Consider the following 13,620-nt stretch of genomic DNA (forward strand, 5'->3'; position numbering starts at 1 on the left):
CTGTTGTGCACCAAAAGCAGATTTCTATGAAATAAACTACATTGCATCCCAAATCAACAGTACATTTTAATAAATGGAATCAAGTTATACATACAGCCAAAAATTCTTTGAGACGATCTTCAATGCTTCCCTTGTGGATGGTGAACAGAGCTGCAGCAATCTGATTGATAGCTTTTGCCAAGCAGTGAATGTTGTTGCAATGCCCTAAACAAAAAAAACATTCAAATCACCTCAGCACCATGTTGGAAAAGACAGTATTCTTTGGAAAATATCACCAAATACTAAAGAGACTTGTGACAATGAAAGGATGACTTTTAGCATCTTACACAATGGGAGAAAGGAACTCTTCCACACTGAACTTGCTATCAGGAAAGTCACCAGAATATAGCTCTGCCTTCATCTCCTAATGGTCACAGCAACCTGAGAAACAACCTGGGGCTTTTAGAAATAAGGGATATATTGGAAGTTTATTTGGTTTCTACAAAACTTTAAAGTGTTAACACTTGACTAGGCCAAAAAGACAGGATTTTCACAAGCTAATTGACTATTTCCCCTCTGTGTAAATGAACATCTCATGCGCAGACAGTATCACTCAATGAGATCTGCAGGTACTCAAGAACAAAGGTATTCTATTGCTGACTTTCATATGTAACATCTTGCCTAAAATTCACCCAGGCTTCAGAGCCCTGGAAGGTGCTTAAATGACACCAGTTTTCACAGAGAGCAGAAGAACTCAGTAAACCTGATATTTATTCCAGGCAAATTAAGCAAATATACCACTTTAATACAAAACTAATGTACACATGGGCAAGTATCTTAGGCAAGTGTGAACATATGAAAAGGAGGTGGTCTTTGAAGGAGTTAACAAGTACTCAAGCATGCTGATTCTTATTTTTTGACCATTGTTGAGCAATGAGCTCATCTTTTCATTCAATCATTTACCCTAACTCCAAGTTCATGCTTGAACAGTGAGGTCAGTTGGACCCCATCACTCCACATGAGAAAAATCCATTTTTTCTCCATGCACATCACGATTGTTACCTAAAATTACTTTTAGCTGTCATTTTATTGCCCAGTTTACTCAGTTCATACCTCTCTGCAGCTCTTCACTCCTATAATACCCTCCACAGCTTCACATGATATATAGATTTTCTCACCTCACTCTTCAGCCCCCCATCCAGGTGGTCTGTGAATTTGCTGACCTGTAGGTCCCAGAGAAGATCCCTGTGGATCTCCTTCAGCAGGGCCCCCAGATTTGATACTCCAATTTTGTCTCCTATTTTTTACATGCACATCGGTCAAGAAAATATTTTCTGCTTAATTCTGATTCAAATATGTATTTGTCTTTGAAAAGGCTCATTTTATTCAAGAGATTTCATTTTTATGTCTCAGGCTGTAGGAAAAGCATCAACAAGGGAATTCAGCAAAAGAACTGCTGTGTTCCAATTCACACCAGGTTTCAAGTATTTAGAGAAGAGCTAGGGCTCTTGCAGACTAGTATTCTATTCTACCCTCTAGTTGACAAATTACACCTCTAGCCTGGTATTTGACTAGCAGTTCAGATTCTGTACTGGAAACAAAAGTAAAGGTCTGTTAGACTTTGAGCCTTTATCTGGAACTAGTGGAAGAAACAGACTTGATCTTGAAGCAGACAGAGGGAATACAGACATTGCTACAGCTGTCCAAGCACTGTCTGTATTTGGGAGATATGTCTTGCCAGATTAGAAAGCTGAAACTCCTTCAAATCTGTGACTCGTTGATGGATTAATTCAGGATTTGTCCAGGGAATTTACTTCATAAAGCAGAATTTATTAAGTTCACATTCTGGAAATACCATTTATATTAAGTGTTTCAAGCCAGATGTTCTACAATAAGGGTAGAACACAAGAAAAAGTAGTATTATGCAAGGAAGGCAGGAATGACAAAGTCTGTTCTGTTTGTTCAGTTATTTTTGTAGAGTGAACATTTTTTCTGTATACCTTTTGCTAGATTTTCCTCTCAATAAGAGCCCACTCAGTAAAAAATTATGTAATACACAGGCCATGTCTCACAGAACAACTTCTAATATGGGCTTATTGGAGTGCAAGATGTAACTTCTCTCCAGTCACAGCTTCATGTCATCTATTAACTGTACTTTAAGAGCTCACTTTGAAACAAGGCTTTGCCTGACTTCATCTTAAGAGTTATTTAATGTAAATGAAACCACATAAACTGGAATATTTAAGCTACATGATATAAAACAGACAGAAGATTCTATGTTTATCTTCAACAGAAGAATTATCTGTTGTTTCAGCCTGCTAAAAACATGATAGTCATGTTTTTAGCAGGTTGAGGATTTAGGGAAGAGAGGAAATTTGAGGAAGCCAAACCCACCTGAAATTTAACCTGCTGGAGAACCTCTAGCTAGCCTGACATTTTCTTAGCAAATAATTTGCAGAGGGGTAAATGTGAAAATATAAACACCAGTAAAACTTGTAGTTCTGCCCCCCTGGCAAGCCATGCAGGTTTTGAGACTCTATAGAGTTGCTAAGATCCTTTGAAGGAGAAACTGGTAGCAGGAAGTGCTGCCAGAAGATTTCTTTTACAAAACTATAGGTAATTTTTAAAGAGATGTGATTTTAAATATACATAAACAAGTTCATTTGGAGTAAGTAAAGACAGTCAAACTGACAGTCTTCAAACAATGAAGTTTCTACCCATGCACCTCATCAATCACATTAGATATTCCCTGCTCTCACCTATATTCCAAGATTTTTATTCAAGTGTCATGATTTGGAAAAAGTTTGCAAAGAGCAATAGAAATACTTCAAGAGCCCAAATAACAGAAAACAGCTCTGCAGGTTACAGATTGCTCTCCCCATTCATCAGAAAAACCTTTTAACTTGAAAATTCTTTGATTTTCAAAGCAATATTCAAGTTCTACTCATACATCAGATTTATCTAACATTTTAAGCAACTGGAGAAGTCCATGTCCTGTTTTAAAATGAAACTAGAGTCAACAGATCCCTGATAATTCAAAACCGAAGAAAAGGCTGATTAATCCCATGTAAAACAACAATCTTGGGTCTCTAAAAATATGATTTGCACACTACATTAAGTGATACAGAAAGATTTTTAAATTTTTGGTATTTTCCTGGTACTTTCAATATTCAGAAGCCAGTTTAACTTATTTTGTAAGTTACAATTTTGAGCAAATTAAAAATAATGCAAATTTCAAAACTAATTAGAAAAAACATACATCCCAGAGAATGGAAGCAGTATAAACATGGTCTTTATGTGAGTCATGTTACACAGCACAAAGGAAATAGCTTGAACAGCCAAAAGGTGACTTTTGTATGTGTTTGAACAATACTGTCTTTTTTCAACTTAAAAAAAGAAAGAAAACTGTGGATTACATGCAAAGAATTTTGTTGAGGCAAAGATTTTTTTTTTTTAAATAAGAAAGTTGAACTATTGTGTAGGAAATAATTCTGCTCACCACTTACACCTTCCAGATTGTGTTTCCAAAACTTTATGCTTGGCAATAGGAACACAGCCCATAAAATACAGAAAGGACACCTTGTATGACTGGCCCAAGGCCAATGTAAAGATTACTAAAACATTAATACTTACTAGAATATATTATATTAAATAGTGTCACACTCATTAATGCAGCATGTGTGCTTGAATGATTCCACTTAAGGACAAGATTGCCCCCTGCAGTGTCTAAACTATTCTGAAAATTTCAAGTACCAAACTAATTTTTCATAGAAAGAGTTATCTCCGACAAGAGTTAAGTAAATGCTTTTTAAAGTACTTTAAGAAGAACTTGCCTGAATTAAGGCTAAGTGCTTTTTAAATTTCTTCACTCTAATTAAATATAAAATTAAATAAAAATACATATAATATATATATTATATTAATATATAAATATAATCTATATAAAAATATAAAATTGAATAGAATTCAATTAAATATTAAAGGTGAATGCATTCAAGACACTAACAGAACTATTGTGAGGACAGCATTCCCAGCAAATACTGAGCAGACTCTACATTACCTTCGATGGCAGGGCTGTACTGAGACATCACATTGCTAGCCAAAGTGGGCAAGGACACAGCCACAAAGACCATTAGAAGGCAAGCAATTTTATATTCTTCTTCTGGACTAATGTTTTCTAAAAAACAAAAATAAGAAAAGTTCTTTATTAATTAAAGAAGTTATCTTGAAATATTTCCTTTCAGCTGTAGGTAGATTAGAATGTAAATTGTTTGACCAAATTGAAATTTAAAGCAAAATCCAACAAAGTCAATGTGTGTATTGTGAAAAGAGGAATATTAATGTCAGTCTTGCCAAAAGAAACAGAGTAGAGCTGCAAAATATCCAATCTGTTATGTAGGAGAACAAAAAGAAGCCACTACCCTACTTCTCATGATTTAGTAATCAAGTCTTTATTATGATGGACACAATAGTAATCTTTTCATGCTGGTATAAAGCCAGTTATTGCTCTAAGCTAAGAAGAGCTTCTCTTGCATCTCCCTTTGGCAAAAGAGCAGAAGGTGATGGTGCACTCTTGTCAATTTATGCTTACAAAAATGGCAGCATCATCACACATAAGCCTAAGATTAGTTTAAAAAAAGTCAGCCATTACTGACATGCAGAATTTATCTCTATAAAAACTGAATAAATGCAAAATATTTGTAACAATCAAAATACAAGATCATAAACCATTATGAGAATATACAGAAATTCTCTTTGTTGACCTAGCTTAAACATTTCATAGCTGTACCACAATGAAAATAATACATTTAAAATGGCATTTTAGATACCAGATACCTAACAATAATATACTTCTGTATATTATACATACAAGATAGAACAAATACACTTTGGATTGCTTTCTTTTTTAAGTGCACAAAGAAATTGTGCTGGGGACTTAAATTCAAATATTGAATAGTATTTTCCCCTCTCAAAATAACTACAATTGAAGTAAGAAAAAACAACTTAGGTAGCATTTAAAATATTCATGGCCTCATTCTAACATCAACTCTCCAGAACATACAAGGAGAAAAAAAAGTAATGAAATGCTCAGTAAGGAAGATAGGAAAAAAACCTGAAGACCATCAAAAAACACTTAGGAGTCTTAATTCATGTCTTTGAACATGCCAGAGTAAACAAAACTGAAAAGCTTAGACAGCAGTGCCTACAAGCAACAAAGAGGAAGTGTGACACATGTTAATTCTCTAACATGTTTATTTTACTGTTTTCCCTTGTAAACTTCATGTTAACACTTGTAGGGTACACTGGCAACAAAATACTGTGAAATTCACAAGCTGCATTCAGCTCCTAATGCTTACTTAGCTGACAGATTTGTCACACATCTGTGCAACAGAACTGATCAAGCTGTTCACTAGACACTCTTATTGTCATGATTGCTGAATTACAGCAGTGTTCACCATTAAATTCCTTCTACATCTATCTGATACCCTTTTCTAGGTCAGCACATCCTTTCATAAGAATTTGAAGAGAATCTCAAGCCAACACCAACAAACAGAAGGCACAAGTAATTCATCCTCTTATGCCATTTATGAAGTTTATTGAAGGAAAACAAAGAAATCAAGATATACAAGTTTCCTCCCAGCACTTTAAACACTTCTTTTCTCTTTTTAACATTTTTATGTTTGAAGCTGGAACTTCTTACCTGATTTTTGGGAAGACAGTGCTACTACCAAGGCAGGATCAATCTCACAAGGCAATCCAGCAGCTGATGACAGTTCATATACATTCATTGCCACCTGAGGACCAGAAGAAAGACAACACTGAATGCTTTCATGTCAAGATGACGAAGCAAGTTTTTGCTGTCATGCTTAAAATGAGTTTGAGGCACTAAGGAATTTCAGAGATTTGGCAAATGTTAGACAGAGACTGTAGATTTTGTTTCTAACCTCCACTGAGCAGCTGTGTCTGTACTTTGTGCACCAGATGGTAATTTTGTTGTGTCAAGCCAAACAGAAGTCATATACTTTCCCACATTACCTCCAAAGCAACACCCTGACTTCCAATTAGCTGTTTCTACATCTTTCTTTAATGTGCAAAAGAAACTGACATATTTTCTATACCAGATCTAAAGCATCAGCCAACATCTAGAAATACAGCATTTTTAAACAAGCATTTCACACAGTGAGTTTGCAAAAAATTTCAATTTAAGGTAAAAATCAGACTTGTCACTATTACATGCACAGAACTCCAACCACATAGACAGTGTTGAAATAGTTTTTTTTACTAGCTCCTAATGCTCACTTAGCTGACACAGTGTGGAGCAGCTCAGCATTCTTCCCCTTGTCTTGTTTTAACACTTGATAAATCTTGTTCTTAAGTCTATCAAAGTTCTCAAATGTGATCACAGGCAGACAGAGACTTGTGCTTATTCTAACAATTGGCTGTGATTTTTTCCCCAGAACATTAAGAGGCTGCAGATCCACATTACTAAGCTCTTGGAGGGGGTAAAAAAAAAAAAAAGAAAAAGAAAAAAATAGAAAAAGGGTGTTCTTTGTGTCTGGATGTTCAACACTAAACATGAAAGTCAAGTCTTGTTGCTTACATATTTTCAATAAACTCCAAAACTACTCTACCACCCTTTCAGCCAAACAGTACCTTCATGTCAGTCTCTCTTGGAATGTGATCTTTGAAGTCCTCAATGGAACTTACAAGGAAAGGAATGTGGTAGGATAAGACCTAAAAGACACAAATATGCACAAAATGAGAAAAATTGCTTCCCATGTGCAATATGAGTTCAACACTACCATTATTTTACTGGGCTTATTTTCCTTTTTAATGGGTTTTATTTAACTCATTTGTATTTGTTTGTAAATTTAAGATATTAAAGTCTAATAAATGTTTGCAATAAAGAAGAGAAATAGAAGCCTTTAAAATGAGTAAACACAGAAAACATGATCTAAACTAAATTTGATGTTTTAATGTAACAGTTCTCTGAACAGTACTCAAAAAATAGATTCCCTCACCCCAAGTTGCAATTCCAAGTTCAGTTACAACTGAGTATTGCCATTTTACCCACATGTCATCAACCTTTTAAGAGGACAACGTTTTAAGCACTCCTGAACAGTTAAGGTTCAAATATCCTACCATTCCATTAAGTTAAATACAATGAAAATGATTCAGAACATATTCAGTTCTTTCTTACATCTCTAAGTGCTTCCTGTGCCAATGACCGAAAAGACAAGATAACACCAATAATTGTCATTCTCTTCAAAACACTGTCAACAGCTGAAAAGAGAACAATGGACAAAGTGTTGAAGTTGACAAGATCAGTTTTTCAAAAAAGAGAAACAAAATAGTACACAAAATATTGAAAACAACAAGGTACTGAAACAAAGCCCTTCCTTAAAAGAGCCAAAATAACCAGTGCTAAAGCAGGTTTTTATAGCTGAATCCACAATGGGATTTTCTGTAGAAGACAATCACATTTACCACTTCCTGGAATGAAACCTAGTATACACAGCTGGCAGTCCTGGATTCTAGCACTGGTTCTGTGCTTTCTTGAGGACAAAAATGCCTCTTTGCTGTAATTATTTTTTGTTTCACATTAAGCTATATACCAGGCTTCCACATTACTGCTGCTACAGCTAGGTATTATCATCCCTGAAATGATGCTCAAAACTCATAACTAATATAGTGCCTGTGCACTAAATAACACTGAAATCTCACTTTGTACATGAGAAGACTGGAAAAGTTCAAAATGATCCATCAGTTGATATGAGCTCATGTACATCTTGCTGCTTATGGATATTCAATACAGAGAAATTAATTTTTCCCGTTTTCAAATATAGAAAATAACTCTGTATCTTTAGCAGGATCTTGTTAGATACTCACATGATAATCTTTTAAAGAGTGCTGCCATCTGGTCTGGCTTGTCAAAGCTGGTCCTCATTTGTGTTAGAACTTCAACATTCTCCACCACAAGTTTCTATAAAGAAGGAAGGATCCATGTCAGGTATAGGTTTCAGCATGTCAACTGCACAAATGCCTGATTTAGGACATTTCAACCTGGCAGATAAACAACTAACCCCAGGGAACAGAGATGTATCCACTGTGTTCTTAATGGGACTACAAGATCAGTATCATCATCAGTCACTGCTATACACAAAAGCAAGCTCTGAATCAAAAAGCAGAGAATTAGATACCCCTTAGAACAGGACTTTTGTATTGAGCAATGTGTACCACATCTTAAAGCAAAGGAATTTAACTCTGTGAAAATCAGACTATAGGTCCTTATGCCAGTCAGCTTTTTAGAAGAAAAGTATACATATTACAATAAAAATAGAAATTCACAAAGTAATCAATTCTTTGGGATTGTTGCTTTCACTAATTATTCTGAAATTTAATGTTGGTAAAATTGAAAAAATGGAATCAAGAGTGGAAATCAGATTGTTAAACCTTGGTGCAGTTTACTTGAAATTTTTTTCCACTATAATATGAAAAGCAAAGACATAGTTCCAAATCCCAACACCTTAGCCAGAAACAGTTAAACTCAAGTGCAGTAGTTTTCATTTCAGTTTGGCCAGAAGAAAAGAAAATGTGTCTGTTTCTAATTTTTAACAGCTCTCATATAAGCAACTTGTAAGATTAGAGTACATGTAATAACTTTCCTGAAATCATTCTCCAAATATTTAACAGATTAAAATTTAAATTAGAGATTGCATAATCACATCTCTAAAATGTCAGATCCTGCTAGCTGAGGAACTTAGTCTGTGCCAAACTGTATTTTCAAACCCTCTTCAAGCAAAAAATAGTTTATTCTTATAAAAATATTTTTGCAGTCTCAATGCACCCTATTTCAGAAAGGGAAAAGCGATTATCTTTATGTAGAGGAAAATCAATAGCTAAGAAAATGCAGATCTCTTGTGTTCTTCTGAACATTGAAGTTCCTTCTGTTTAAAGAAGATTTCAATTAATGTTCCCACCCACCAGCTTCCAAGGTTACCTTAAGCTCAGCAACCTGTGAAGAGATGTGCCACATCAGACTTTCACTCAAGAACTTCATGCCATATGGTCCCAGAAGTTCAGAAAGGGCTCTCATTTCTGAGAAAGAAAAGAAACTCTTATACTTCCAATATTCCATCTTCATTTATTTGCATCATGGTGTTTTAAGTGAAAAAATATTTTACTCAAAAGCATAATTTTAAAGACAAGAATCTGTATGGTAGTCAACTGACACATAATATACCCATCTCTTTAGCTTAAATGCAAGGCTACTTTCAGCAAAAATAGGAAAGGTGAGACAAGAGGCAGCAAGAATAAAAAGTACCTAAAATACTACTGAAAGCTAACAACTGTTACCTCTAAGAGTTAGCTGTTATTTCAGTAACAGTTGCTCTGAGAGTTGCTGTTATTCCAATTACTCAAGCAAAACAATAACTGTCCTTCACAAATATTGAGTGGAAGCATCAAAGTTTACCTGATATATCAGAGTATTCCTCAGCATTAAATGTCAATTCATTTTCTGTAGGCAAATTCACGAAAGCCTTCATAGCTGGGAAATAGGCTATGTGACCATTGCTGACTTGCCGTAGCAAAGTCTCCAAATACCTTATCAGAAAGGGGAAATGTTTTAGATGAAAAGGCACATCTTCATGGATACTCTATGCAGATCAAATACAGCTGTGTGACAAGGGACAGCATAGCTTTATTTTCATACTTCAACTCATGCCTGCATTTTACTCTATGTCTCGTCCTTATAAAAAGTATAAGTTTGCCAACAGGCAAATTTCAAGCTGCTTTTAACAGGTACAGAGACAAATAAAAATGTGATTTTGGAAACTTAAGAAAATTTAATATAACTCCACTTCTCCAATTCTAGATTTTTCATTAAACAACAGCAACAATAAAAATCTCTACAAAATTTGTAACAAGCATTCATGCAATACTTACCAATTTGTGTAGAGACTGGTAATGGTTGGCTCACCATGGCTATCTAAATGCTGGGTTTGCTGAAGCAGAACGTTGTTAAACACTCGTGTAATGTCAATTTGTACATAATTTTCTATTGACTGCAGGACTGTCATATAGGCTCTGACACTGGTCAACAGCTCTGAAGGCTTTGCAATCTCTTGTGTTGCTTGATTATACATTGTCATTCCAACAATTGACCTTTTGGAAACAAAAGGATAGGAAACAAATCAATTCATTTCTTAGTAAAATTCAACAAAGATGCAGCTATAAAGACGATTTTATATCCACAGATTTTCACAGAATGGCCTGGGTTGGAAGGGACCTTAAAGACCAGCTAGTTTGACCCCTCCTGCCATGGACAGGGACACCTTCCACTACACCAGGTTGCTCAAGAGCTCCATCCAGCCTGGTCTGAAACCCTTTCAAGCATGGAAAATATTCATTTTACTTGAATACTGCTCAAATCCTCATGTATAAAACTCTGGTCAATGCACATGCTACACCAGCACTTTTAAAAACTGCTTTGGATTCCAAAGGCAATTCTATCTGTGGTTCCAGTAAAAATTTAATGAGACTAAGAATACTCACCAAACCCTTTTTAAATAAAGTTTTTTCCCCCCCATATATATATGAGCAACCCACACTGTGCAAGGCTTATGTAACTACTTCAGCAATAAATTAATTTTGTTCAAGTCTTTTAAAATGCAGAACTTCTGGGAAATGCAAGAGCAATCATGTATTCAAGTGTTCAAAGCATATTAACACAAAAAATTATTTGACCAAAGCTGCTGTTATAGTTTGAAATATCCTTAAAAAATAGTTTGCTGTATAATAGTGTGAATTGTAAAATATATCCAATATATACGTAAAGTAAATAAACAGAAATCCTATTATGAAAAATACATCTCCCTTCAGCTAAAACAGTGATTTCTATCTTTAATCAAGGAACCAAGAAATTGCAGGACATACCTTAATTTGCTCAAATTTTCACTATAAATAAAAACAGATGTTCACAGGCTAGCTTTCATGGTAGAGCAGAAGTGTTAGAAGGACTGTATATTGCATTTACCATACATGGACATGGACCTTCCCCAGTATGTCACTGGAACCAAGTCCTCAAACAAACTGTGTCAGGGGATCCTTTAAAGCAGTCTTAGTAAACAAATACTTGTTGTAGTGTTTATTTTAAATTTATAATGGTCTCAGATTTTTAAGAGGTAAGCTTTTAAGTAATATGTACTTTTCAAAGACAGAACAGAAAGTAAAAAAAAGAGGAAATTGGTAGATAACAACCTTCATCACAGGTAAACAGGATGAGTTACGCTGGAGGAGAACACATTATTTAAAGTAACTTTTTTGATGTTGCACGAACATATGTAAATAAGTATTTTGAATAGTTTACTTCTGAGGTAGTGTCTTATTTTAAAATAAATTCAAAATGGACACAATAACAAGATTAAGTGGCATAATAATAAGCTTCAGTCCAAGCACACATGACACAGAGGAGCTTAAAACAGTAAAGAAACCCTAACAGTGAGACATTAACAGTGTCTTTTAAGGAACACTGCAAACCTCTGAATGAAATGCCACTTGAAGATCTGAACAATAATTATAAATTGCATATCTATTATGTTCTGCTAACAATTTTCATTTCTTTCATGAAGCAGAAAAAAGGAAAGCAGTCTCTGAAAGTAATGTGCCTGTTGCTTCAGCCCCAATCCACAAGCTGACCTCCCCCAAATAAAAATAATAAGCACAAGTGACTAACACTGGTCTAAGTTCATAAACCTGAAGAGCTGACTTCTTAAAACATCATCAAGTTATCTGCATTTGCATGCCACCTTATCTTACTGATGGAATGCTCCAGTGAGCTAATATTATGTCTTAATGATTAAACTGGTTAAGCCTTATACCCTGCTTGAAATATATAACCAGTAATCTTTGGTATAAAATAGCAGGATAACTGGCTGGTTTAATATGAAGTCCTCTCCAGAAGCTGCCATTTGCCTATTTCTGTAAAAAATTTTGGGAAGATCAAGGTAAGAACACACAGGAATATCAATTATCAACACTTTATTAAAAAAAAAAAGAAAAGTAACTGCACATATTCCCAGTTGGCTTTGTCAGATCTTGACTTCTGATTTTTAGGCTTCCTTTCAGCAAGGCAGCGGTCTCAAATACTCAAAAACATTCCAGCACTGTGCAAAAGAATGGTGGCAATACATATCTTCATACATGCCTACAAACAGCCATCACCAGCTCCTACAAAATACACAGGATTGGGAATGCAGGATCTGGCTGTTAAATAGATGACATGGATTTCAACATATTTTATTTTAAAACAGGAATTGCCTATTGTGTATGTCTGCACATGTAACTTATAATCATTTTGCTGGGATTCTACTCACAGGTTTCACAATCCACCTTTAACACCTAGTTTAATGTAGTAAGTACACAATATTTCCAACATAAACTAGCACAGGCTTGTTTTGTGTATCAATGTCTCTAACTCTCCAATGTTTCTTACTTGGTAAAGCGGATTTCCAGGTGAGATGTCAAATATTCTCTTGGGGTAAACGTGTGCTCCCAAACCACCATGTTTGGTACATAATTGATTGAGAAGCAGAGCTCAGAAAGTGCAGTATGCAGTTTGTCCAGGCTTTAAAACAGACAAGATATTAAGAAAAATATTTAATGTAACAGAAGTGTAAATTATCATGGAAGAAGGCACATACTGAATGGATAATTCATCAAAAGCAAGTACAGGTCTAACTCTTCATTATCATGTTCTGCTCTGAGACACTTTTTTAGCTTATTTAAAACCCAGTATTTTAGCCAAGAACACATCCTACAACTGCATACTGATCTGCATTAAATACAGTGATGTGAGATATATTTTTTTAATCTATATATATTTTTTTTTTCTTTTCTACCCCCCAAAAAAAGAATAGATGCTTAAGTGATTTAGAAGACAGCAAGAACTTCCTGTCCAGCCTGTACTTAAGAGTGCTAAAGCAAGGTAGAATCAGAGATGCCACCCACTCCTTGGGCTCACATGCCCACCGTTAATATGGCTATTCAGGAAGCCTAGCTACAGCATAGGGATTCTTCTTGCTCAGGAAAGGAAACAGCCAAGGGATAAATTCAAGTGACAAAAATTCCTATTACTTATGTAACAAAATTCAGTCTCTATACAAGCCACAGAAGCATCATAAGCTCCAAACTGCAAAGCTGTCAAACTTACAGCCAAATAAATTTATTCAAACAAATTAAGCAAGAAGCATTCAATATGTAAAACATATTGAAATGTGTGAAACATATTTTGACTTGGGATTCAAGGTGAAAAGAACAGAAGAAGCAGCTTACTTTGTCACAACCAATCTGTTTTTCCTCATGCTTTCTACTCCTGGTTTCTCCCTTTCAGGTTCTCCTTTCTTTCCAGTCTGTTTTTTTGACTTCTTGTTCACTGCTTGACTGATGGTTTTGGCACAATGTTTTGGCAACAACTAATAAACAAAAAGAAACAGCCCCTCTAAATTAAAATCCAGTTTTTTTAGCACATTTCATCACACAAATAACACATTCCTTTGACACAATTCCAGTATTAAAAATTCTTGCTCAAATCACCTTCAGTTTTATAAACAGAAAGTTTACCCCAAAACACAGAAAAAA

General features: G+C 35.0%; 1 protein-coding gene across 6 annotated transcripts in view; it reads right to left on the minus strand.

The window, feature by feature from the left end:
• Positions 1-13,620, minus strand: part of NCKAP1 (NCK associated protein 1) — a 52,776-nt gene that overhangs the window by 4,601 nt on the left and 34,555 nt on the right. For all 6 annotated transcript variants that reach the window (XM_071434405.1, XM_071434404.1, XM_071434403.1 and 3 more), the window contains 11 exons: positions 13,315-13,454; positions 12,476-12,607; positions 9,928-10,146; positions 9,455-9,585; positions 8,981-9,078; positions 7,870-7,963; positions 7,181-7,263; positions 6,634-6,714; positions 5,681-5,774; positions 4,040-4,156; positions 95-204 (listed from right to left, as the gene is read on the minus strand). In XM_071434405.1, the coding sequence (XP_071290506.1) occupies positions 95-204; positions 4,040-4,156; positions 5,681-5,774; positions 6,634-6,714; positions 7,181-7,263; positions 7,870-7,963; positions 8,981-9,078; positions 9,455-9,585; positions 9,928-10,146; positions 12,476-12,607; positions 13,315-13,454 (1,299 nt within the window). The remainder of the gene's footprint in view (positions 1-94; positions 205-4,039; positions 4,157-5,680; positions 5,775-6,633; positions 6,715-7,180; positions 7,264-7,869; positions 7,964-8,980; positions 9,079-9,454; positions 9,586-9,927; positions 10,147-12,475; positions 12,608-13,314; positions 13,455-13,620) is intronic.

The sequence above is a fragment of the Agelaius tricolor genome, unplaced genomic scaffold (assembly GCF_023055355.1).
Source record: "Agelaius tricolor isolate 1412-34295 unplaced genomic scaffold, bAgeTri1.0.p SCAF_10, whole genome shotgun sequence".
Classification (NCBI taxonomy): Eukaryota; Metazoa; Chordata; class Aves; order Passeriformes; family Icteridae; genus Agelaius; species Agelaius tricolor.